This window comes from Lates calcarifer, linkage group LG1, assembly GCF_001640805.2.
Source record: "Lates calcarifer isolate ASB-BC8 linkage group LG1, TLL_Latcal_v3, whole genome shotgun sequence".
Classification (NCBI taxonomy): domain Eukaryota; kingdom Metazoa; phylum Chordata; class Actinopteri; family Centropomidae; genus Lates; species Lates calcarifer.
In genome coordinates, this window is record NC_066833.1 from 19,793,927 (window position 1) to 19,819,122 (window position 25,196).

At 42.3% G+C, this 25,196-nt stretch overlaps 1 protein-coding gene across 1 annotated transcript in view; it reads right to left on the reverse strand.

Moving 5' to 3' along the window:
- Nucleotides 1-882: 882 nt before the first annotated feature.
- fmnl2a (formin-like 2a) overlaps nucleotides 883-25,196 on the reverse strand; it is a 48,073-nt gene continuing 23,759 nt past the window's right edge. Inside the window, 27 exon segments of the mRNA XM_051071776.1 lie at nucleotides 883-1,057; nucleotides 3,080-3,199; nucleotides 4,545-4,668; nucleotides 5,058-5,153; nucleotides 5,680-5,781; nucleotides 5,870-5,941; nucleotides 5,943-6,011; nucleotides 6,014-6,036; nucleotides 6,148-6,277; nucleotides 6,366-6,446; nucleotides 6,537-6,605; nucleotides 6,763-6,909; nucleotides 6,911-6,998; nucleotides 7,167-7,369; nucleotides 7,473-7,597; nucleotides 9,129-9,326; nucleotides 9,484-9,805; nucleotides 10,072-10,173; nucleotides 10,565-10,714; nucleotides 11,057-11,167; nucleotides 12,324-12,398; nucleotides 13,905-13,998; nucleotides 14,976-15,052; nucleotides 15,257-15,365; nucleotides 19,159-19,314; nucleotides 20,314-20,397; nucleotides 23,286-23,362. Coding sequence (XP_050927733.1) covers nucleotides 3,108-3,199; nucleotides 4,545-4,668; nucleotides 5,058-5,153; nucleotides 5,680-5,781; nucleotides 5,870-5,941; nucleotides 5,943-6,011; nucleotides 6,014-6,036; nucleotides 6,148-6,277; nucleotides 6,366-6,446; nucleotides 6,537-6,605; nucleotides 6,763-6,909; nucleotides 6,911-6,998; nucleotides 7,167-7,369; nucleotides 7,473-7,597; nucleotides 9,129-9,326; nucleotides 9,484-9,805; nucleotides 10,072-10,173; nucleotides 10,565-10,714; nucleotides 11,057-11,167; nucleotides 12,324-12,398; nucleotides 13,905-13,998; nucleotides 14,976-15,052; nucleotides 15,257-15,365; nucleotides 19,159-19,314; nucleotides 20,314-20,397; nucleotides 23,286-23,362 — 2,976 coding nt within the window. The 3' untranslated portion in view covers nucleotides 883-1,057; nucleotides 3,080-3,107.

Genomic DNA, 25,196 nt, shown 5'->3' on the forward strand with positions numbered 1-25,196 from the left:
GCTTGGTAGAAAATGTTTTGCTTCTTTATTTGTTCCCAGAAACCAGTCAAATTGCAGTGCTGCCACAGAAAAGGATGGTAGAGTTTTATGTAAGCAGACAGCAGTCTTTAATGGCTTAAGAGCTACAAAGTCAGGTTCTATTAACTGTAGTAACCGCTGATGAAAGGGAGGTCAGTATGAAGAGGTCTGATAAATACAGTTCACATTAGCCTGGAATTACTGATTTGATTCCATTCATTTTTCCATCTACCTTATAATTAATGTAGTACAAATATAGATTTTTAATAATTTTCTGTTCACTTTCTTCGTGCCTGATCATCAGCTCTTGTAGTAAAAGATGAGAAACCTCGTGTTTGTATAGTAAGAGGAATGGAAAAAAAGCACCGAAATGTACCGAGTTATCACCGAGTGTGTGACTCTTCGCTAAAAGATGGAATATTTGTAACAGCTAAAGGGAACACGTCCCATACATTCTACCTCATGTTTCAAAGGAAGCATATCTTCACGTGGCTCTCAAAGCCACCGCAAGTCAAGTTTTACACATCCTTAAATTAAAGCCAGGTCAAATTGTATTGCTTTAAGTGGGGAGATTACAAACAGTCAGACAAACAGAAGACAATGTGACATTAGACCACAAAAATAAGTTCAGGCACTTGGCTTGTCTAAGGTTTCTCAATCAACCTTTCAGACACTTGTCTTTAAATTCAGTCCCATACATGTCCCAGTCCTTCATAGTGAAAAGCTACTACAATGCCACAGACATGGAATATCATGTATTCTTATGTAATATATATACATAATCATCTCTATGGTTGCCACAACACTCGTCATCTTTCACTTATCATCCTTCCCTCCACATCCAACCTTCTGTCTCTCCCTCTCTTTACGTTTCACATCCTCACCACCTTTCCGACTCCCCATTCCCCGCACATGCACCGCTCCCTCGTCACATGACCACTTCGCCGTTGTTCATCCGGCCGCAGGTTCTGATCATCAAAGCGTCTCCTGACACTCCTCCGCACAGCGTCTGCTCGCCTGTAAGGCTGATTCCTCAAATCTGACAGGGAGGACAGGGGAAGAAGGGATTGGATGGAGGGGGTTTGGGGGGGGGGGGGTAAAAGAGCTGTCAGTCATCTTGTCAGGGCAATTTGATGAGCCCACATGCTCATAGTGCTGGTAGCCTGTCTTTCAAAGCAGCATGAGGTCTACACAGGGAAAAAAAGCCCCGTCAGGTCAGCTGTCTCAGAGTATTACAACTGAGACAGGCCACAGGGTCTTGACTTATAAGCTTCTGCCAGAAATCTAGGAAATCTGAGATGTAGCTTGTGAAACCAAGATGCATCTTCCTATTAAAAAATGCAAAGAAACTACTGCCAAGAGTAACTTTTTTACCATTAGACATTTGATTGTACTGTTATTAAGCATGTAATGAGGAGAAGAGGGACAGGTATGTGAATGCAGAGTGGACCCTAAATGAGAAGATAGCAAAACAGGAAGGGAGGTAATAAAGAGATGCTTGCCAGGTTTGGGACACATCCACCACTACAGGGGTGCTACTGGAGGAGTTCCTTACCCTCGAGTAGACATTGGGAAATTTAGTAATATTATTCTTCTTTAGGGCTAGATAAAGAGAAGACAAAATGAAAGTTAAAATGGAGGAGGAGGCAGCTGACCAGGGCACATCAACCCAACATTTTCACACTGGCTTTGCACAGAGAGCGCTGCGAGAGCAAAGCAGACTGGCAGCAAGCTGCATGGGAGAAAGGCCAGAGTCGGGTATGGGCATGAGGAGGGACAGAGCTAGAGGATGTTAACTGGTTCAACTGGCGAGGAGGAGGGGTAAAGGGGGTGGAGTAAAGGCAAATGCTTTTTTTCTGTTATGAAACCCAAACTTCTTTGCAGAGTGGCTACCAGCATGAAAGAAAAAGAGCCCATTTCACACTTCAAATACAGAGCAATTGTAAACTAAAAAACAAAAAAAATGGCTCCAGGAGACAGCAGGATTATTTTTGACAGCATCTTCACCAAAAAAAACAAAGCATGCGGGCAGCCAGGGAAACACTGAGTACCAACGAATGAATTACAGCCAAACAGGTGTCAGTTCAGTGAAACGACCTGGTTGCATGTTAGTAACACACAGGCTGTGAGTGCAAAGACAGACTGCTGCAATGTAAAATATTATTTATAGGCAGACGTCATGCAGTGGGTTAATGAGCCTGCCAGACAGCAGAAAGTCATGTGACAGAGAGGTGACCTGTCAGCACATGGCAGGACCAAGCACAGCATATGGGCTAACTGGGAGAGCAGGGGTGCATTGTGGAAAAGCGACAGGGATGAAGCGATCAGCATGCACGAAGCTGCATCAACAGTGGTAATGATATGTGACAATGAACACACAAACATTCGTTTTTGATTAAAACATTGAAACACAGAAAAAGCAAGTTATAATGCCACAGGCACTTACACATCATGACATTAGTCATACCTGCCATGTAGATGATGATTGAAGCTTGTATATATATACTAAAGTATATTATAAGATAGCACTGCAACATGCTGGGTGCTACTAACCAAACTTGGATCATTGAATTTAAGATAATCAAAGATAAGCTCTAAATATTCCATTTAAAAAATTAGTATATGTTTTCAGTCTACCACCACTAGATGGCAGCACCCAGCTAAACATGTGTCATTGACATGACAAGAAAAATGACACTCCAGCACTTCTAACTCTGGTCAGTACAGGTAAGATAACCTTGGAGACTGTTCTCTCTGTGACATTATGGTTTGCCATGGTTGATAAAATGATGATAAATGAGGGTGTCACACTTCATGCAAGTGGGCAGAGAAAACGGTTACCCCAACACCTTGTCATGCTTAGGGAGGGAGAAAATACGCAAACACACAAAAACACGCACTGACACGTGAGTGCTTGTCTCCAAAAACCATGAGATTCGGGCACAGTGCACATGCACAGGTCCGAAGTGTGAGAGGTTAAAAGAGGAGAGGTGTGAATAGACATGCAAGTAGAGGAGGGAGGAGAGAAGGACATAAAGAGGAGAATGTTTTTTCCAGCAACCTTTGAGAAGAGAGAGAGTTCTATAAGCTTAGTAATGGTACTCCTCATTGAGGGCGGGCTCGCAGAAGAACCGTGAGCCGCGCTTGGCTGTGCGGGCGGTAAAGGGCACTGTCTTCAGCACTGCATTGAGAACAACAGGGACAACAGCCAGGACAAGACAAGACAAACACAATATAAGAAAAGCAGATTCCTACAGGGGTTTAGCATTGGTTAGCACTAAGCAAATACCCAACAACAGCATCAGGAGGGGCCGGGTGAAAATGTCTTTTCTAGCAGTTTAATGCGCTACTGAAGAGATGCTAATGAACAAAACCTGAAATAATTTCAGGTTTACTAGTTTTGATATAAACTTTGTCTGCTTTTGCTTGTCAGATTTGGATCAGTCTGAATATCAGTTGCGAAATGGTTCTAAACAAAATGAATTCCTATAACTAGTGGCGGAAGAAGTATTGAAAAACTTAAGTGAAAGCAGTAACAACACAATAAAAAGTATTAACAAGTATGGACATAAAAGTCCATTAGTATTAACAAAATATATACAAAGTATTAAATTAAATTAAAATTAAATTAAATTCTGATTAAAAGACTCCTGAGTTTTTAATAATATCATATGTTATCTTATTGATAATGTTAATGCATTAATATGTAAAAGGAAATTTACTGTTTCTGCTGACTGTAACTTCAGTAACAAAACACTGTATTAGCTTAGCATTTTCCACAGTAAATCATGCTGTAAATATTAGTGCAGATATATCTGTATCTGTGTATATGTTGGTCGATAAATAACAAGAAACTGCAGCTCAGAAATACTTGAACTAGGTTTGAAGTCATTTAGAAACAGTGTCGCACATATGCAGTTTGTCTCCCAGGAGCACTGAGCCTCAGTTTCAGTCAGGTAATATTAATTAGAGTTAAGAAATATCTAATCAAGTAAAAGTGCAATATTTCCATATAAAACATAGTGAATATGTATTGAGTAGCATAAATTGGAGATATTATATAATGTACAAGTACCTCTTAACTGTATTTAAGTTAAACTCTTGAATAAATGTATGTAGTTAAATTCCACCAGTGCTCATGGCAAGTTTTTATTCCTGGTCAGTAAATTTAATTAACTAATATTCTAGGAGATAGCCACAACCCGGCCCTGTCTACATACAGATAGTGTTACAAAGCAATGACAAAGCAGATAAGATAAGCAATGATCATCAGAAACATTTGCGCTGAATGTCACTGGATTAGCTGGACTGTCAGTGCATGTTTGTACTCATTAGGTAATACCTTCAGTTCTCAAACATCTGACAGCTGAGTTTTAAAAGAGCTAAAGTCATTGTGTTAGTTGCTTTAGAATCCCTTTGTTAAAGACTGAATGTACAGCGCAGGAGAGGACCGTCATGCAGAGCGCCCCGTATCTGTGCGTGTGTGCGAGGTGTCACAGACGGCAGCCAGGCCCAGGTGACGTTACCTGTGATGATGTCCTCAATTGCGCCATCTTTGCCTTCGTAGACATGACGGCTGTCTTTCACCTGTTTTCTCCTGAGCTCCTGGATCAGCTCTTGCTGCTGCCGCTTGTTCTTATGCGACGGAGACTGACACACAAAGACACACAGCGAGATGTCATTACCCACAGTCGTGACTGCAGTATATTCTCCTGAAGATTCCCTTCTACTCGTAATTTTTTTTCTTTTGCTCCACTCATCCCCTCATTCTAGCATTTGAGCATGTGTGTAGTTAATTGAATCATTTAAGAAGTATAACCACTGATGCTGAGTCAATGTGATGCAGCTCAGCAGGTGTTAGACTGTAGAACCGGATATAACTACTCTCAGCAGGCAGTAGGTGCTTAACTAATCCTGTGATCAGAAGTCTGGAGGAAGTGGAGCCGGATTACCTCCTGGTCATCATGATCCACCGTGGCCTCCTGCCCTAGAAAACGATATAGGCAAGGAGGAAGGTGAGGGAAAAAGGGGAGACTTACCTTCTGGTCTTCCTCCATCATGGCCTCTTGTTCTAGCAGTTTCTCCATCATAATCTGCTCCTGTCTCTTTCTTTGCTCGTTGTCCTCTTCTGCTTGCTAAGAAGATTACATATTCATGTCAGGTACACACAGGCACAACTAGCTTAAATATAACACTGTTTATCTTAGAGGGGACTGTGCTGTTGCAATTCTCTGCAAACTGCAGTTATACTTCAGTATCGTGTGCAGTTTGGTGTAGCTAAGAAGAAGAAGGAGTGCACTAAACAGAGCTGACACACAGCTGCCGTGGAAGGAAAACAGCTGAAAAAAGTCACACTTCACTTCCAGAAAGTCTTGGATTGAATCCCTGTCACCTACTGTTGATCAAACTGCTGCTATGAAATATGTGAAAGTGAAATATGAGGCTATTTACATTACACACACACACAGCCATGAACACTTCCAGACCATCTCATACACACAACGCACAATGAGCATTTCAAAACATCGTCACATCTCCACACTAACTTTACCCAGCTGTTGTAGTGACAAAGTGAGTCTAAAGCCAGGGGTATGTGTGACTGTGTGTTTGTGTTTTTAACCAGTTTTGTGAGACTGTGTGAAAGATGATTACCCAACTCACCCTGTAAGCCTTAACGAATCGCACGAACACAGGGAAGAAGACGGACGGCGGTGTGGTTTTGGAGTTCTCCCCGAAGAACTTCACCGCCTCGTCAAAGGCGTCCTTTCAAAGACAGACAGTGGATTTACTTAGAAAACATTCAGACTGAATGGGGGGAGGAAAAAAAAAAAGCCAGGTGTGCTCATGTTACCTGTGCAATCTTGGCATCATCCTGCAGCTTTTTCAGCTTGCTTTCGTTGTGTGCAATGAAGTCTTTGAGCATTGGTGTTGTGGCCGTGCATGCTGTACTCTCGTTTGGTCAGCTCCATGCCTCTCTGCAGCTCCTTAACAGTCTGAGCAGGACGTTCTCCAACGAGACTGTGAACACAGGGAGACTTATGAGACAAATAGGGGAAAAAAAAACAGTTTGGATCTCACAAGTATGAACTATTATTTCTGCAACAAACGCATCTGCACCATACGACTCACCTGCTGCAGCTTTCTCCACGTAGTGCAGCTCATTGTAGAAGAGAGCAACTTGCGAGTATTTCTCCTTCACTACATTGGCTATGTAGTGTAACAATGTTATCTTGCGGTCTGTCGACTTGGTATCAAGTAGCTGTGAATAAAGTAAAAGAAATTAGAAAACCTGCATGCAGGAGAAAGTGGACAATTTTGAAAGGCAGGAGGGAACAATACGGACTTACCAAGTCTAAACTTTGCAGCTTGAATCCGTACACCGCTCCTCTTTTGCTGCTGTTCATGTAGTTTCCAAGTGCCAAGATAATCTGCAGAACAGGAATGAACACAAATGCTAAAAAGGAAACCACGCATGGATTCAACATTATGTTCACCTGAGACACAACTGGTTCAATTACCTCTAGAATTTTCTTTAGTTTCTGTGATGACTTGATGGACACTGATGCTGCAATGACTGCATGAAGTTGCTGTGAAGAAACAGAGGATACAAGATCAGTGCTGTGTTGTTGTTTTCTATGGTTATAACATCAGAAACCAGTAATAATAATACTATTATTGAGAATGTAGCATCTTAAAAAGTATATTTATTTTGAAATTTAATGAAAAGTTTTGTCCCAAACGCACCGGCGTGAGCATCTGAATGCTCTCACAGAAGTTGCCGATGAAGGCCATGATGGTCATCTTCTGCATGAGCCGTTCGATCTTACTGAACTGCATCATGAAGCGGTCCTCGTCCGTCAGGCTTTCCAGCGGCTTGCGCTCCTTTTCGAAACTGCCGCAGGATTTTGATCTCGTTCTCTGTGGGCTGGAAGCGCATCAGACACTCCACAAAGTCCACTGGCAGAGTCCGTAGGTCGAAGCTGGGCAGACGGAAGCACACAAAGTATATTATGCATAAGAAATAACTGAAATAAAAGACTGATCATCTGATAAAACGTGTTTTAAAAAATGACTGTTATGTGACAACAAACAAACAAAACAAACAAGGATTGGGGGGGAGGGGAGTGTTTTATTTTGAAGGGGCTTACATCTGAATGGCCTTGCAGATCTCCTCGGGTGTCTTGCCCACTTTCCTCAGTGTGATGGCCAGGTTCTTTGCCCTGTTGGAATCCAGCAGAGTCACCTTGTTGGGCCCCTTCTGGATGACCTTCTGCTTGCTCGTGGTAAGGTCAATCGACGGACCCTGGGCTTTCGTCTTAAACATCTCCTCGAACTCATCCACGTTGAGGTCCTGGAATACGGCAACGAAGAACCGGTTCACATTCTGCTTTCATGGGAATGAGGCCGGAAACGTACAAAACGACGGCTACAGTAGGGCGAGAGGAGACTCTTACCTCGAGTATCCTCTCGTCATCGATCTCATTGAAGACAGTCCCGTTGATCTGGTTTGGTTTGAGGGCTACCCAGTTGAAGACGGGCATACGGAACTTTGTCTTGATCGGTTTCTTGATCTTAACAGCTACACAGGACAAAGATGTGTTAGCTCAGTGTCTCTCCTTATCTCCTATCAGAGAGCACACATGTACATCCACAGACGTGCAGGTGAGATGGGAGACAGGTATTTGGGATTGGTGACACACATGGATATGACTCACTTGGTGGCTAGACCCTAGATCTGTCTGATCTCTAAAAACATACAATCACACTTTATTTTGATCTCTTTTTTTCCAAGCAGAGTGAAGCCTCTTAGCTTCTGGCAGGAGAATAAGGCCAAAGGGTATACCTGTACAGTAAATGGTGCATATGGTGAGGATTTCCTGCCAAACTATTATTAGAAAGATTAAAACAATTTGAAATGACTTGGGCTGATTCGTTGAGATGGTGCCCAGCTTTGCCAAGTAGACAAGGTGTCAGCAAGATAACGCTTCCAATGAGAAAGGTAAGCAGCATTCCAACTATGCCTATCACTGTCTTTCATCAGCGTGCCACAGCAGGTCACTGTGTCTCAGCATGCAACCAGCACATTGACGTACTACAGCGAGGTGTGAAGGTAATTCATGCAAACGTTTGAAATCTGGTATTTTCTTCTTTGCTTAAAATCATCAAAATCTATCACTGACAGAAGGTCGTACTCTGCAAGCGTGTTGTGTTTGTCTTTTCAGCTGGGCTTCAAGGGATGAAAATACCATTTTCAAAACTTATGGGAAGGGAAGGGAACACTGGGAGCATGGGGTGTTGGTGGTGGTGGTGTGTGTGGTGAGGGGTAAAACACCGAACATGACAGGCAGAACCTACAGAAAAGTTTGATGGGTCCCTCTGGTTGGCAGAAAAAAAGAATCATTTCAAAGACAAGTCATTAAGAAATTGGCAGAGTTAGTGAGAAAGCTTAAAAACACACATCTCAAACACAATAAAGAATCTATGCTTTCAAATTAAACTTAAAGGAGTTTCTACTGTTTACTGAGTGGTATAACAATCATTACTGGATTGGCATTGCTTTGTTTTCTGAGTCAGTGTTTCTAAGCTTCTCATGGAGGCGGTTACTTCCCTCCAGTAGTTTAGAATATACATGCTTACATACCTAGAAATATACACCCACATCTACATATAGAACAGGCTGATCTGGTTACAGAAAGGCTTAATCCAATCACATGAGGGTCTGGTTAATCAGTTCTGATCATCTGAGCAGGAGCGTGCCTGACAAGTTTCACTGCATTTGGGACGTTGAGTTTCAGGCACTTTTATCATTAAAAAAACATCAAAATGAAACTGTTTACTGTGAAGCAGCTGCAGCAAGTGCTTAGTGGTCATTAATAAACTAACTCTGCACTGGAGGAAAGTAGTTGGAATACAGCTGGATTTCCTTACAGCTCTAGCAAAGCAGGAAAGGCTACATCAGAAGCTGCTAGCATTATCATTGTCTGTTTTGAAAATTTCATGCATTTGCAATCACTTAAAAAGAAGCTGCTACGCCCATTATAATATAGATTTTCACTACATAACATATTACTCGTTCACCTATGCATATTTTTTCTGTTCGGTGGCCATACCTGCTAAGCCAGAGTTCATGATGACAGTGGGCGTCCCACAGCCAGGCAGCGGGGGGGCCATAGGAGGAGGCGGAGGAGGCAGAGGGGCAGAGATTTCTGAGGCCGGTCCTGGAGGTGGAGGGGGAGGTGGAGGAGGAGGCGGTGGGGGAGGCGGGGGAGGGGCTGCTGGCGGAATGGATAATGATGGCCCGTTTGGCACTGGTAGAGAGGAGAGATGGCGAGATAAACAAAAACAGAAGATGTGGCAAGTCCCGTATTGTTCTACACATTCCTGATGCTCAAGTTTTCAATCTTTTCTCTTCTTTCTACATTTCATGATTTATATGCTTAGAAAACAGGCTAATATTAAACGTACATGTGCCGTTCACTGGCAGCGGAGGTGGTGGAGGAGGTGGCGGAGGTGGAGCGGGCGTGCCTGCTACAACTCCCACGTGGTTTGGACTAACAGCCCCACCGGTTCCCCCAATCATGGCACCCGGCAAACCCTCCACGCCAGAGGGCGGCGAGGGCAGGATGGAGATGTCACCGTCTCCCTTCTTGTGGATCTTGATGGTGCCCTGCTTCTCCAGCTCGTGAATCTTCTTCTCCAGGTTGCTCTGTCGCTGGATGGCCTCATCCTTCTCCTTCAACATCTGCCGCAGTGAGTGTACCTGCGAGCTGGTGTCTTTGTAGACTTCCTGTGTGGGGAAGAGACAGAGACAAAGACGGTCAAATTGTCAAGATATCAACAGTCTAATGAAACTAATCTAAAAAGGAATTGAGAAATCAGAAACATGTGGATGCACAGGTATATTTTATGATAATTCTTTTTCATTATTGTATGTTTTCATATGCTTTATATGCTTCAACTGTACTCATAAGGAGACTTCATTCTTGTATTAAGCGTGTAGTTCAGTGACAACAGGAAAGGATGAATGTAAATGCTGAGGGTGCAGGGTCTGACCCTGATGGAGTCAAGCTCCTTGTTCCTTTGCATCAGCTGCTTCTCCAGCTCCACGATCTTGGACATGGCCTCGTTCTCCATGTCCTGCAGCTTCTCTGTCATCTACAAGAACAACAGTGGGTCACACAGTGTCGTCAACTCACTGCGATGACAACATTCAACTCAATATGTCGAAGTGATCCAGCATTACGTATCTATAGTTTTCTGGATTAAAATAAATCATAAGGATTTAACAGGGGAATGTTACAAAGGGCGTGTGCCCATTAATGTGTTACTGTAAGTGAAAGCATTGGATCACAGTAAATCCCATTCTGGGAGGGCACCTGTATGATAAAAAGCAAGACTGCCACACACCCCGTCACTTCACTGCGCCATCCAACATTCTGACATGTTGGACACTGAAATGTAGGCTTTTGTAAGAGAGGAGAAATGAGACTGAGGACACGGTTTTATGGATTTTCACAGAGTAGAATCAATAGTCGAGGTCTCTCACATGTGACATGTTCTCCTCCAGCTCCTCCACCCGCTCCAGGGCAGCGTTTTTGGTCTCCGCATCCTCCAGGAGGGCTCCCACATCAAAGACATTATCCAAGTACGCCTGGATCTGAACCTGCAACTTGTCACTCTCTGTGTGCTTTAGTTTCTGGAAAACAAACGCAAGAAAAAGGTTGCGTGACGACCAGATCGAGGCAGTCAGGGAGAGAAAGTGGGGAGACATTAATTTCATTTCCTCAGTTCACTGCATGAGGCCGACATCTCAGACTCCGAGGCCAGCATCGATCTCACCTCTTGCCGCGAGGAAGGAGAGGAGGGTTTACAGAACTGAGTCTTTTTTTTTTTTCTGAAGTAATGGAAAAGCCATTATTGACTGCTTTTCCACAGCTGCTATAATGACAACCTACTGTATTCTCTGGACTGAGCTGAATATTAAGACCAGGATTGTTCTTCCTGTCCACTTTCCCTGCAGTGTTATGTCTCAACTCACATCTAAGTAGTCGTCCAGACACAGCTTGGTGAAGTCGTACTGTAGATGAACTCTGAAGTTCATGTCCTCCACCGAGTGCACAACAATGTTGATGAACTGCATACACGCCACCTAAGGAATACAAACAGAAAAAATGTAGTTAGTGGATGAGGACACACAGTATATACCGTAGGCTCTCTGAACTGCTCTCGTACGTCATCAGTTGTAATTTGAAAATTAGATGTGGGATTCTAACAAACCGCTGCGTTTAAGGTTAAAAATGTTTATACATTTACAACAGGTTTGAGCCTGGTACTCCTGTGAAATTATTTTATGCTCATTATCACATCTGCTGAGTAACTTATCTGACAGAGTAAAAGGAGGACAAATGAACAAAATCCATCAGTTCAATGGCTGCATTTTAAGAGGGGGATCTCACAGTGTTTAATGTACACACACACTTCGCCTAACACTGACAAGAGGTTAATGAAGTCCCTGTAAGAAGCTCAGTTGTCTCGTGCGACATGGCGGCTTTGACAAAGTCTGTTTGCTTTAGTGTGGCTGTCAGACAGAGGTCTGATTCAAAGTCCCATTGAAGGTCTCTTTAAACGCAGCATCTGTTGGTCTTTGCTCACACACAGACACACACACACATACAATATATCCCCCCCATCAATTAAAACACTTGGATGGATATACACACGGGATAAAATCATGTCTAAGTTGGCACATTCTTCACAGTGTCTGTTAATTCTTATCTGCCAGACTAATTAGCATTACTTAGCCTGGAAATGACAGACTTGGCACAGCTTCCTCACTTAAAAGGGCCCACTCCAGTTTGATGTGCAGCACTACATCAGTAGCTGTGGTGAGAAAAATTAGAGTCCTCACACAGTCAATAACAGTCCTGCGAGAGTGTATCATAAAACTGGAAGCCAAATTTGTCTGTCAAACACATGAGGACACATGCAACAATGTTCAAAATATTCCCAACACTTGCTCTTCTAATCACCCGGAAACTCAGATTCATGTTTTGGTTTTAAGCACAGCTGGATGTTTGCAGCTCCCTGTGCACCTGTCTGACCCACAGATTACAGTTGCTATAATATTATAGTGGCTCTAAACACTTGACAGGGGTGAAAATGTACAGCAAACACTTTCACTCCAGGCTTCTTCATTTTCACAAGGGAGAGAGTGCATCACGCAATCAATAGTTACAAGTGTGTGTAAGAGTGTGTGTGTGTGTGTGTGTGTGTGTGTGTGTGTGTGTGTGTGTACGTGTACATACCATGAAGTCAATGTTGTTGTCCTCATTCTTGAAATACTCCATTAGCTTCTCAAACCTCTGTGTCTCTATACACACCTGCAAAACAAACCACATTACTGAATTTAAAGAGGACAAGGTGTAGAGAGGTGGAGACAGTGATTAATGGATTCAATCAATCAATGATTTGCATTAATGGCACCTGCACCACCAACCTCTTATAATTTACATTGATTATGTCATAACTGGCATGTGATTTAAGCTTTAATATCTGTGCTGCCTGGGCACAATCACACTAAAATATATAATCACTGCCTCCCTGGCACAAGCAGGAGCTTTCTCTCTGCGCAGGGAGACATATATATATATATATATATATATATATATATATATATATATATATATATCCATGTCAGAAAACCACACATCATCATCAATGGTGGGTGAAAATAAAGTCAGTGACAATAGCTGCTAAAGACATTACACAGTTTTTAGAGGGATAATTACTATGATTAGTTATTCATGAACTACTGCTGAATTATTCTTTTATTCTATATACAGTTCCTTTAGTGCGTCTGTGCTCAATATGACTTGTGCTACAACTTCTACCACATATACTGCAGGTTTTTTTTTTTTTTTGGTCTGGCCAGTAAAAGCCTTTTTGAACTAGAATCTGGGAGAGAGAACAGAAAGAACAGAGACAGAGAGATTAAAAAAAGAGGTGGAGTGACTGAGAGAAAGAGAGAGAGAGAGATGCTCTGCAGCTCAGACAGTTCATGTGGAGGGCAATGAGGGAGATGGAGCATGATAAAGAATTGAGAAGGAAGGGAGGAAGAAAGTGGAGGGGTGTGTATCCAAAAAAACCTCTGAATAATGCCCCGAGCCTCAGCCTGCAGCCACTTCATCCAATTTCTGACATGGGATGTCAAAGTCACTTGGCAAACTAGACTTAATAACATTACATTTCAAAGTGTCACTTTGCAAAAAAGACACGTGAGCACATCCTCACATTCTCCCAGCAGCCCACACTATCATGACCATTCCACAACCTTCATCTCATTAGACGAGCTACGTTCTCCCTAAGCCTTATTCTCCCACTAATGCCAATGCCGCTGAGAGCAACACTCAATATTTCATTCAGGGGTGTAAATATTGCATTAACTGCAGTCGGCCCATGTTTGCAGGCCGTATGCTACAAAATGGGGCTGCTGTTAGCGCCCACTCCATCATAAACCTCCCACTCTTTTCTCCAGCAGCCAGAATACCTCATCCAGACAAGCAGGGGTCAGGCAAGGCTATCTGTTATATTTGTCTCTCTGCTATTCTGAGCTTTGATGTGTCTGCCAAATCCAGTTAACACACACACACACACACACACACACACATAACTGTTTTCTCCCGTGTTATGCAGTTTAGCTGGTGTCTGTTGACAAAGAGCTCATTCCTAGATGCTATTGCTTTGCAGCGATGAAGAATCTGCTGGTCTCGCATCTGCCGGAGGAGCATTCCTCCAGGGCTGAGTCACAGTTTGAAATTGTACAGTCGAAATGTAATGACATATTCGTCTCCTAAGACCCCACTTCCACTCTCCTGTGCAGCTCCTACCTCCTTAAAGTTGTCGAACGCAGAGAGAATAATTTCGTGGCCTCCTCTCACGAGACAAACTGCCGCCAGGAGCTCCAAGACCAGAGCTTTAGTTCTGTAAAAGGGGGAGAAAATAAAGACACGAGTGTTAGTGCTGCAGCAAACCTGTATTTAAACACAGAACAAACAAAGTGGAAAACAGTGTGATCTCCTGCCAACACCAAAACATGTGTGTAGAATTGATCTACATGGAAATAATGGTATTTATTATGATGAATGTCCTTTTAATTTCATGCATTTTACAAATATTGACAAAGAGCATTATAAAAGTCAATCATGTTGGCACACTGATGTAATGAGGTCTGAAAAAAGTTTTGTAACATCAGTGTCTGAAAGGTTAAAAAGAGTTCTACATTTCCATCTATTCCATTGGATTAAAAGGAGGGTATAAAAAAATAATACTTCAGGACTAATCCGTTGTGTGTGTATATGTATGTGTGTGTGTGCCCGCATGCTGGAACACACAGGACAGAGACATCCTGTGCGTCCAGTCTCCGGTTCATTCATGCAAGATTTCTCTGCGTGGATGAGACGATATGTGACAGGTGATGTGAAGTGGTTTCACATCCACTTTTGAGGAAAAGTGGATCCTTAGGCTCCGGGCCATCAAGTGGAAAAGCACCAACCCACACACAAACACAAACACACACAACACACACACACACACACACACAGCAGAAGTCAGTCCTTCTGGTCGCTGTCTCAGTAAGCAGCTGGACTGTGCCAGCGGTGGCCTGACCCATCTGTCGGGATGAATGTGCCCCTGAGCGACAAAGACATTCACTCTGGATCAGACTGTCCAGGTGCACTAAGGCTAATGTTGGACTCTGAATGTTCCATTTTGAATGTGGGCCCAAGTTGGTGACATATTTGGGTTTGTTAAATTCTAAATGAAACAATTTTTTTTACTGAATCTTTTACAGCTTGACTCTTCTTATTGGCAAAGAGAAGCTTGAGTTTTACTTCTTTAGATGCTGACCTTAGAGTTTTTGTTCAGTTATTTTTAACTGAAAATTCAAATTTTGAACTTACCTGGGGTTTTTATTGTTGAGACTTAGTGCAATTTCATTCACAGCATGTGGGTGTGACATGACCATGTTGAAGCCATACTGGAAGATGAAAAACAAATGAGAGGGAGAAAGACAGAGACAATAAGATAATTAACAGGGGAAAGGAGCCACTGAATGAGCAAGAGGTGCATTCTACTACATTAAAAAAAAGCTAGCGGTGGAACATGATGAATTTAGCTTCAGTTAGACAAGTTAGACAAGTCTGCTGGGATGTCCTGTGGAGTGGGAGTGCAGAAGGCTGACCTGGTAGTTCATGATGGCTCGCAGGCACATGATGCAGACATGGACGTCGTCTTTCTTACAGACCAGTCTGGAGTTTTTCAGCGTTCGCCGGCTGGGCAGCGTGTTACAACTGAAAAATTTTACAAAAATACAAAAACAAGTGAAAAAAGTGAGTGAAAAGAAGACAGGCTGTTTCACTGAAGGAAGAGTCAGGTAACACAGACAAGAAAACAGATGCCATTAGTGAATGAGCCCTCGACACACACCATCTCCTTCACATAGGGAGGCTATTAAACCGTCACGATACATTACATTAACACACACAAAGGCCATATAATCTACAGCCTCGCCAGGGGCCACGGGATGCCCTCTTTTCAATTGTTTTAATTTAACGTCCCTCACAGAGATATCACTTACAGCAAACACAATAGCAGCCAGTCATTTGCATGCAGCACAGTGATTGTACAGCTTTATGTGAACAAAAACAAGGCCTTTCCTTCTGGTGCAGCTTTCACAATAAGAGAGAGAGAAATGCTGGAGCAGCAGAATTACTGGATAATATGCGGAGCCAGTCAGAGCAAAACGGTTTATTTTCAGACTTTTGTCACGAGGTTCAATTACCAGCCTGCGTTCTGGGGAAAAATGTGTCTTCAGGCTACTGATAGACACGCTGATTCGTGTCAGCTCCCATGCCTGAAGGCGTGACATCTCTGTGAGTCACAGCACGGTGTGCGTGTGTGTGTGTGTGTGCGTGTGTGTTTGTTCATCTTAAAAAGGCAAGAGCAAGGAAGAGGCAGCAGTTTAAGGAACGTACTCACCTTTAATTAGAAAAGTTCACACTAAAAACAGCTAAACAATGCCCTGAAAATTGTTGTGTTTGTGCTCCTACCAGAGTACACCTGACATTTATCCTGTGAGTCTGTGTGTCTGTATTTATGCATATTCTACATGTTGTGTTCAGCTGGATGTGGTGCCATCCAGGTGCAAAAAACAAGTTCCCTGACATGAACGCAGTCGATTCACAAGACTCTTTCTGACAGAACTGGAGCGCCTGCTACATATAGTAAAAATTGATCTTAAAAGGACTTCCGTCTGGGGTTTTTCCTTTCCTGAATAATCAACATCCAAACTGAGGCGTGGCACAGAAATGACTTAACAATGTCTCTTAATCACAAACTAAACTAATGCTAAAAGATTGCATAACGCCAGCAACATCATCTTAACCTGCTTTGACTTGTCTGAAATTACTCAACTAAACTTTATATAACACTTTGAGCACAACACAGTGCATCCAAATGGATTTACTTGGATAATGAGAAAAGTACAAAAGACAGAGACAAATTCATTATCTTTCAGTCAAACAGAGAACAAGCAAAAAGTCAGATAGAGTTGAACCTTAAAAGCCAAAATAGTTTGACAATGATTAATTAGATCAATAGAAGTAGGTGGAAAATTCAGTATTTTTAGGGATTTAATGTGAAATACTCATTGCTGTAACATTTACTACTAAATCTAGTGTAAGGGCAGACTGCCTCTGTAGACAAACAACAAGATTTTAACTAATTTATGAAGCTGTGGAGGGAGGGGAGAGTCAGATTCTGGCAAAAGTGTTGATGCACAATTCCGAACTAGTTCAAGACGGACGGCAGTTGCAGTGGTTGGATGTGACGGCAACAGTGACTTTCTCCAGGAGAAAAGAGACACACAATTGTCAGATCTTAAATGCCTGAATTGAATATGTGCACAAAGTTGGAGTAAAAAAAGAGGTTACATGCTGTGGACTGAGCGAAAGTAACATCAGACTCAAGGAGAAAAAAAGCTGTGAGACATCCAGGATTTGATGTTCTGGTTACAGTATCATCAAAAAACATTCCTTGAAACAGCAAGATTGTAATAAACTCAACACAATCTAAATAACACCACAAAAGATTAAACACTAAGACTATAACTATGTGCTATAAAACACGACAAAAACAGCTAAGAACTACACTCATACCGTCTTATTTGAGAGCACTTTGGACAGCTCAGTGTGCTTGGCGTTCTTCAAGGTTTGCAGTTTGCAGAAGACATAAACAGGTCTTAATTTGACATCCAGTAGTTAGCAGTTAATGAGTTCACATTATTCTGATTCAAAGCTATTCTAAAAAGCCATAAACAGCAAAGGGGGGGGCAAAATTCTGTATAATGGACAATTGGACATTTCAGAATTATTAAACCATTGATAGTAGACCAGAGGAGATGCTTCTATAATGAATGTGACATCTCTTATTAACCAGAAACACAGTGCATCCAAAATACAGAAGATTTTTTAGAGGATACCTAATCTATCTGTACTAGTTGTAGCCTAGTGTTTAGCTTTTACAGGGCTTTTGCAGAAACTAGGCTAGCTGCTACACAGAATGGCATTTAGGGAGCCACACAAGCAGCACACAGGCACAGAGGCAAGAACAATGAGTGCAGAAAAACCCATTTGCTCCAAGGAAAGGAGAACTCAGTCTCAAGCGCAGGAGGGGAGGCTGGCAGTACAAATAATTCACATCCCCAACACAGACAGCGGAGACAAATAAACTGGGCAGCGCTAGCAGGGAGGTATAAAGTACAATGAGGCAGGGGAGAATGTGTATGCGTGCGTGCACGTGCGTGTGTCTGACTATGGCAGAGTGTGTCGCAGGAGGGAGCGGGGATGGTTAAAGCTGCAGAAAGCTCACTGTGAGCTTGACAGAGCGAGGCTGAAACCTGCCTGCTGTCGAAGACTGGCAGACAGAAGAGTAGGTGACTATGGAGGAACACCAGGACAGAACAGAGGAGACAGTCAGCCTCACTGTAGATACTCTGACCTGTTACACATACTGCATATGCTTGAGTGATGACACAAGGAAAAAACATCTGGAGGCAGCGGACGTTTACAAGTGTTGTGAAGTGGGAATAAATGGGTCATTTTACAGGTTATTACCGGCTAATATAGATATTTGACAGAGGTAACATTATCAGCGAAATCTCTGCCAACATACTATAGCGAAAAAAAGTATAAATCAGTTAAAGAAAACCCTGATTTTCTAACTGTTTGGATATTACAAAACTTAATGTGCAGACGAAACTGTTTCAAGTGAAATTTTGCGTTGACTTTTCCAATAAACTTTATTTTTTTCTCTGCTTTAACTCATGTTATACGCGTTGCTTAACAAGAAAAGTTTTGAGACAAAAGGCAACAGAAAACAACCCAAAGAATGAATAAAAATGGCTGACTATTATCACACAATGATCTCATATTAAGAAGACATGTGCCTCACGGAATCAATAGTACTCTTTGTGTGCAATGTTTTCATGTTAACCTCTTCAAACTAACAGATTAGAGGTCATAGAAGTAAGTATGAGTGCTATACCAAAACATCAATGGAATGACAGGGAGGATTAGAGAAATAATACACAACTGAATAGGATTTGTGCTTCAGAGCATATATTAGCATGGGCTTATGAATTAACTGCTGTGAAACAATGTGTGCACAGGATTTGGGGAGAAAATGGTCTGTTTGGTGTTTATAAAAACAAAACAGAAAAAAAGATTGAATCCATAAAAGAGATCTTTCCTTCTGCTACTGTCATCTGTCACAGGGAAAATCACCATCCGTTATGTGTCATAATTCTGCGTCTGACCAAAAAATCCAGACAAATGGTATTTGCATGTGGCTGCAGTAATGTGTCTTAAGCCATTTAAAGTCTTACAGACCTCATGACTACACAAAGGGGCTGCTGAGACATCATATGAAATGTGTGACTTCTTAAAATAATCACAGCACAATCACAACACTCCAGCCGAACGTTAGATAACAAAAAGACCTCAGAAAGGCAAAGATTGCTATAGGCACACAAGGTTACAGGTGATTCCTTTTGACCATCAGTGGTTTTTTGTGCATATATCGTACCGTAACGTGGAATGACGCCCAGTACGTGTGATGCCATTCCCAGTGATGGGAGATGGCAGGGTGCTTCCTGCATGCAGGTCCTCAATAGAGCGGCTCCAGGGCTTAGACTTATCCATCGCAGCCTCCGGGTTATTTTCCACACTGTCGCCATCAAACCTGTCACACCAGAGAGACAACAGATTTTTTTGAAAATAGAGAAACTATTTTCATAAACCGAGTTACTTAATGTAAGTCTGACACATACACTGACAGTAACGTTGACTCCAAAGTGAGCTAGTGCTGTTTGGCTAACATAAGTCTCTGAGAAACATAATATTTGCACAAGCAAAAAGGTCTTTCCTTGTCAGTCACCATAGCACCCTTACTATCAACCACCGGCCAAACTAACCAGCATGTTGTCAGCTTTGGCAAGTTATGACCACCTAATAAACCAAACAAGCCCTCGCAACCACAATACACATCCACCTATGACATCACCAGCTACATAACATACAATATGCACATAAAAATACAAGTATGGATAGATGTTATAAGCTAAGTCAATATGCCACTTCTATATAAAATATAATATCCAAGTTCTATAATATAGATAATTTCAGCTCTTCAGTTTAGATGTGATAGGAAAGAGGGCTCGTGTTTTATTGTACTTGGCAGAAACTTTGGAAAGAGCTGCTATACAGCATACCTGTTATGATCTATTTCAGTTTTTAGACTGGTTGTTTTCATGACTTTTATGCTGCTGCTGCGGTGGCACTGAGGGTAAATACACTTTTACGGCTAACCATTCATAATGTGGACAGACCATAATAACATATGGTGATGGGAGGGTGGGGGGTGGGGATGAATTAAAAATTTAACTGCGTGGCTCTTTGGCCTTGTACAGGGACTTTGTGACTGACTAATAATCACACTGTCAATCCATGAATAGAAGCCTGTGGTTGGCATAACACACAGTGCCAATGTGTCAGCAATGGGCCCAGAGTGACTCAGTGTTTCTGACAACCAGGCAGCAGCAGTGGTCGTGGTGGTGGCGGTGCTGCTGCTGGTGCTGTGTGGCAATGCATCAGCGGCTGTGCAGAATAGCAGTATTGTGCTAGGTAGTCAGCTCTACATATAGGCTAAAGCGGTAAAAAGAAAAAGCTGGTAGTGACTTACGTGACAGCATACTGTGCAAAAGAAAGATACTCCACCAGCACGTCCAGGCCTTTGTTCTCTTCATTTAGGAATTCTCTCACCCACCTGAGGAGAGATGAAAACAAGGTCAAATACAGGTGTTTATCGGCAGAAAAATTTTAATCGGTTTCAACATTAATTGATCTCCTTTGGCAAAATCACAGAAAAGAAAGAAAAAAAAACTCATTCCCTGACTCTGGTAACAAGGCGGGTTCCTTTTACTTTGCTAATAAGCAAAATTCTTAAAGAATTTGCCATTGTAAGAACTTTGCTTGTGCATGTCAACAAGTATCGATGTTTAGTATGTCTAATACTAATATGCCTCACAATCACAACCATAAAAATATTATATAATATGACACACACATAAATATGTGTCATATGACTCTAGAGATCTTAAAAGTTACTTGCTGTTATGATAACATGAAGATACTTTTGAGATGTTGCGGTGTATGGTGATTAATGTATCATTTCACTCTATGCGGGCTATGACCAATGTTGACCTTGGTATACAGATGCTTCCAGATTATTCACCCTGTCTCCTTCGATTTTCCCTCTCTATGCCAAGAAGAATTGTAATGACCCGTTTGACAGACTTCAAAGCTTCCCGGCTCAGAGCAGCAAACACATCACGCATGCATGTATTTGCAAAAGCTCAGGCATCCACACACAAATAAACTAAATCTCATTACTGCCTCTGTTTTCTATCTCTGTTGCTCTACCACACACAGACACACATGCACAGTTTCTAACTAATAAAGACAAGCCCCCAGAATGATCAAAAGCCCATTCTCACCTTCCTTACAGGCACTGAAGTGAGCCACCCATTCAGCACTTTGCTTGCATTCATTTCTTATTCTGCACAGAAAAGGCAAGCTTTTTACAGGAGAGCTACCTTTGGCATGTTTCTGAATTCCCTCTATATTTATAAGCAGTGTGAACTGAATCACGGAACATCTTTATTTAATGGCATCCTATGAAGGTGCTGTGTATTTTTATTGAGGCTCCACCTGCTTCGACAGGCCTGATTGCTCTCTGATTAGAGACATTTGCAGGGCATAAACATAATGACACACAGGCCTTTGAGTGGCACTCCACTGATGAAGATGTAAGGCTAATCTGCTTTAAAAATCTACTAGCTGCTTCTTTATTAGCTCCCCTGTGGTGTAACTGCATGGGAGCGAGTTAGACTAACGAGAGCATCCAGCAAGGCAGTGCCTGGTAGGGCCCCTCGTGTTTTAAAAGGGCTTGGAGGTGTGGCCTTGTCGGACCCACATGGTAATCATTACCACAGGACACTAACTAACAATCCTTCCATTCACCACATGTTGTTGGCCACGGAGCAACATGTGAGGAGCAGGCAGGGAGCTGGGGTTAGAATCAGCAATGCACATACAGGGACAATCTGCCTATTATACACAGCTAACATGACAGATACATTTCTCTGTTCCACCTCTGAAAAGAAGCGGTCATCACTCACTGCCTTAGCGGGTGACATCTTGCTCCCTCAACATCCCCTGCCCCCCACCCGGTCAGTCTGTCTCCCTGTCCCTCTGCCATTATGGTAATGCTTGGTTATCTAATCTAGATTAGGTCGATTATTCATGTAATCTAGTTTACCAACATAAGGTCGCTAGAAAAGAGTTAATCCATGTAAACAGTGCCTCAACTGCTCTGCCAGATGGATGTCGTCTCTGGTTGTGGTTGGAGTTTATTTTGGTTTGAGGAGCAGAATCTGATCAGCGTGTAAACAGTGTGTAGGAGTGTGAGAGACTGTGTTGTCAGAGACCTGAGATGATCTGTGAATTTTTGTGAAACAGATGAACTGGAGTAAAGTAATATGTGCGTGGGAGGGACGAAAGAGAAAAACAGGGGGATAAAGAGATGTATTTCAGATAATGTGTGTGTGTGTGTGTGTGTGTGTGTGTGTGTGTGTGTGTTTGAGATCTTGTGATGGTTGTGTAACTAGTATATCTCTGTCTCTCTGCTGTCACAACAGTCTGTGGTCAGCGGATGCTCTCATCGTTGCTTCTCCTTCCTGTCCTTGACAAGGTCTCTAAGTCTCCTGTGATCGCCCACCTCCGACATCCCCTCCAGCTGCTAGCCCTCATCCTCATGTCCTCATAATGAATCCTGAGGCCTCATTTATAAACTATCCATACATACAGTTTGGAGCTTAAACCATGTGTATACTCATAAGCACACAAGGAATCCAATTTATCAATTTGCTTTAATGTCTAAAATTGGTGCAGTTCCCCTTTAATTTTGTTAAATTTTCTTGTTACCACATTGATTAAAAACCCTGGGTCTACATTTGTTTTTACTTGGCCATCACAAATTTTTTTTTCTCATTTAAAAATTCCCTTGATCAAAAAATGCATTAGGGCTGAGCAATCTGTCGCCACCAGTAGCTGTCTCTAATCACACAGTCCTTGTCATCTAAAGCAAGACTAAACACTAAGACCTTCTATGACTCTCGTTGAGATATTGATCTATGGATCAATATCAGCTGCAGCAGGTTCAGGCTTGTTATGCTGGAATACCCAGAATTACTGAAGAACACTGAAGGTGTGTTTTTTTTATCTGATGTGAAATCACAATGTCTTTTGTTACGTCTTCAGTAACACCTGTCCAGGATGGTGGACTGAAACACTGACGTATCAAGTTCAACTACCACAAGGAAAATGTGTTTGTCTTTCTCTGGAGACTGTTCATGTGTCAGCCACAGCAAACAATCAATCAGTTCACCTTTCCTCAATCTCCACACTGCTTTCTGTGTAATATTAGGCTGGGGTGTAGAGATGAATGGGGGATGGTGGTGGTGGTGGTGGTTAGTGTCAACGTCCTCGTCTCCGCGTGTCTGGAATGCCAGACTTTTTCCCCCTGAATCTAATATAACCAGGGTTGGGACATTCAGAACTACACAAGCCTCACACAATCCTGCAGTGACTCACCCTATATGATTGGTCCGTAACGAAATTTCCAGTTCTCTCAGGACTTGGGTGGACTCCTGAACCCTCCGTCTGAATTTCTGAGGAGGGAAAGAAGGGGCGAGTTAATATTTCATCACAGAACAACACCAGAGCTGTAAATCATCAAGTGGTAGCACATGGACGTTTTGGCTGGAGAAAACTTTTTCTGACAGAAAGGTCAGACAAACACAGACGCAAACCACAGTGACATTTAAATGTGAAAGGAGGAAAGCCATGCGCTGATTAAAAACTAGAAGAATCAAAGCTGGGACTGAGATGTTCTCATGAGATTTTTTTTGAAATGGGCCTTTTACTTGCCAGTAACCATTCAACCAGCTAAAAGAGAGGGCGAGCTGACTCACTGGAAACTGTGAATATGGAATAGTTCCTGTTATCTTGTTTGCTCATGTTGGTTCTTTATATAAGCAGTAATCCGTCCCGGCAGCAGTGTGATAAAATCACGTAACCTAATTGGTTACCTCTCAAGCACTACCAGGACACCAGGCAGACACACATGTACACGCATACACATTCTTGGTCCTGTTACTGTGGCTACAGCTACCAGGAAGAGGTGCGGGAGGAATGAGCAGCAAGTGAATGAAACAGAAAACAACACAGCAAAGAACGTGAGCGGGTTCTTCTTTCATTTCATCCTCTGACAGGAGGTGATCTGTACAACCAAAAACAAAGGGCCCTTCAGGCTGTTACACAACCGCAAGGACAAAACGAGCTAAGTGAATGACCGGAGGTGAAGCTGCCTCAGTGCCACAGGAGGGGGGGGAGTGAAAACGTTTCATCACAGGGGAGAAAAGAAAAGTAAAATTCAACTTGAAATATATCACTTTCCTCTGCAATCCCAAATATAACTAATATGACTTTTTTGACTTTTGTTACGAGCTACACATTATTATTATTATTATGAAGAAGAAGAGAAAAAAAATCTGACTTTTAAAAACATCAATATTCTTGTGAAGTTGAAAATATTACAGTATGTCAAACCAAAAAAAGGAAATCTGAACAATTTGAAATAAACATGAACAATAACAATGTGCAAAGGCTCATGTACACTGCTGCAACAGCAGAAAATGTATTGGCAGCTATTTTTCAAGCCACCAGAAATTGTCTAGTTCCAGCTTCTCAAATGTGCTTTTTGCTTTTCTTTGATTTATGTTATTGTAAACTTAACATATATATATATATAAATTCTAGACTAGACTGCTGTGTGGACATTTTTCCCTGTTTACTGATGTTTAACACAACAGATGTTTCATTGGTTAATTGGGGAAATAATAATCAGATAACTGAAATAAAAATAATTATTAATTGCAGCTCTGAAGAGAAGAGAAGAGAAGAGAAGAGAAGAGAAGAGAAGAGAAGAGAAGAGAAGAGAAGAGGTCCAAGTATCCACCCAGGGTTGGAGGGCTGGGTCACTTTCCATGATGTGTTTGTATCAGGGAGGAAACTGTGCTCAGGCCTGTGTTAACCTATTATTAACATTCACAGAGAAGAGAGCAGTTCCCATAGCTAGGATCTCTCTCTCTCCATGGTCTATGTCTTTGGGCTTGGGCGGTGTGTGTTTGGCACATGAGGAGATGAGAAACAGAGTGTTTTTATTAGGGAGGAGCCCTTTGTGTGTTTGTGTGGAAAGCAGAGCATATTTAGGGATACTGCGCAGGCTCCCAGAGGCACCCCGCGCCCCCTCACCCCACTTCTCCTCCTCCTCCTCCTCCTCCTCCTCCTCTCACCAAATGCCCTACACTCCACACTTTAAGTACTACCAGCTGCATCACAGAGAGAGCAGGAAGAGAGGGGAGCCGACAGTGGGGAGAGAGGGTGAAGACTGAAGGCATGAAGGGAAAGGAGAAAAAGAGGAGGAGACAGGGAGGGAGCCGT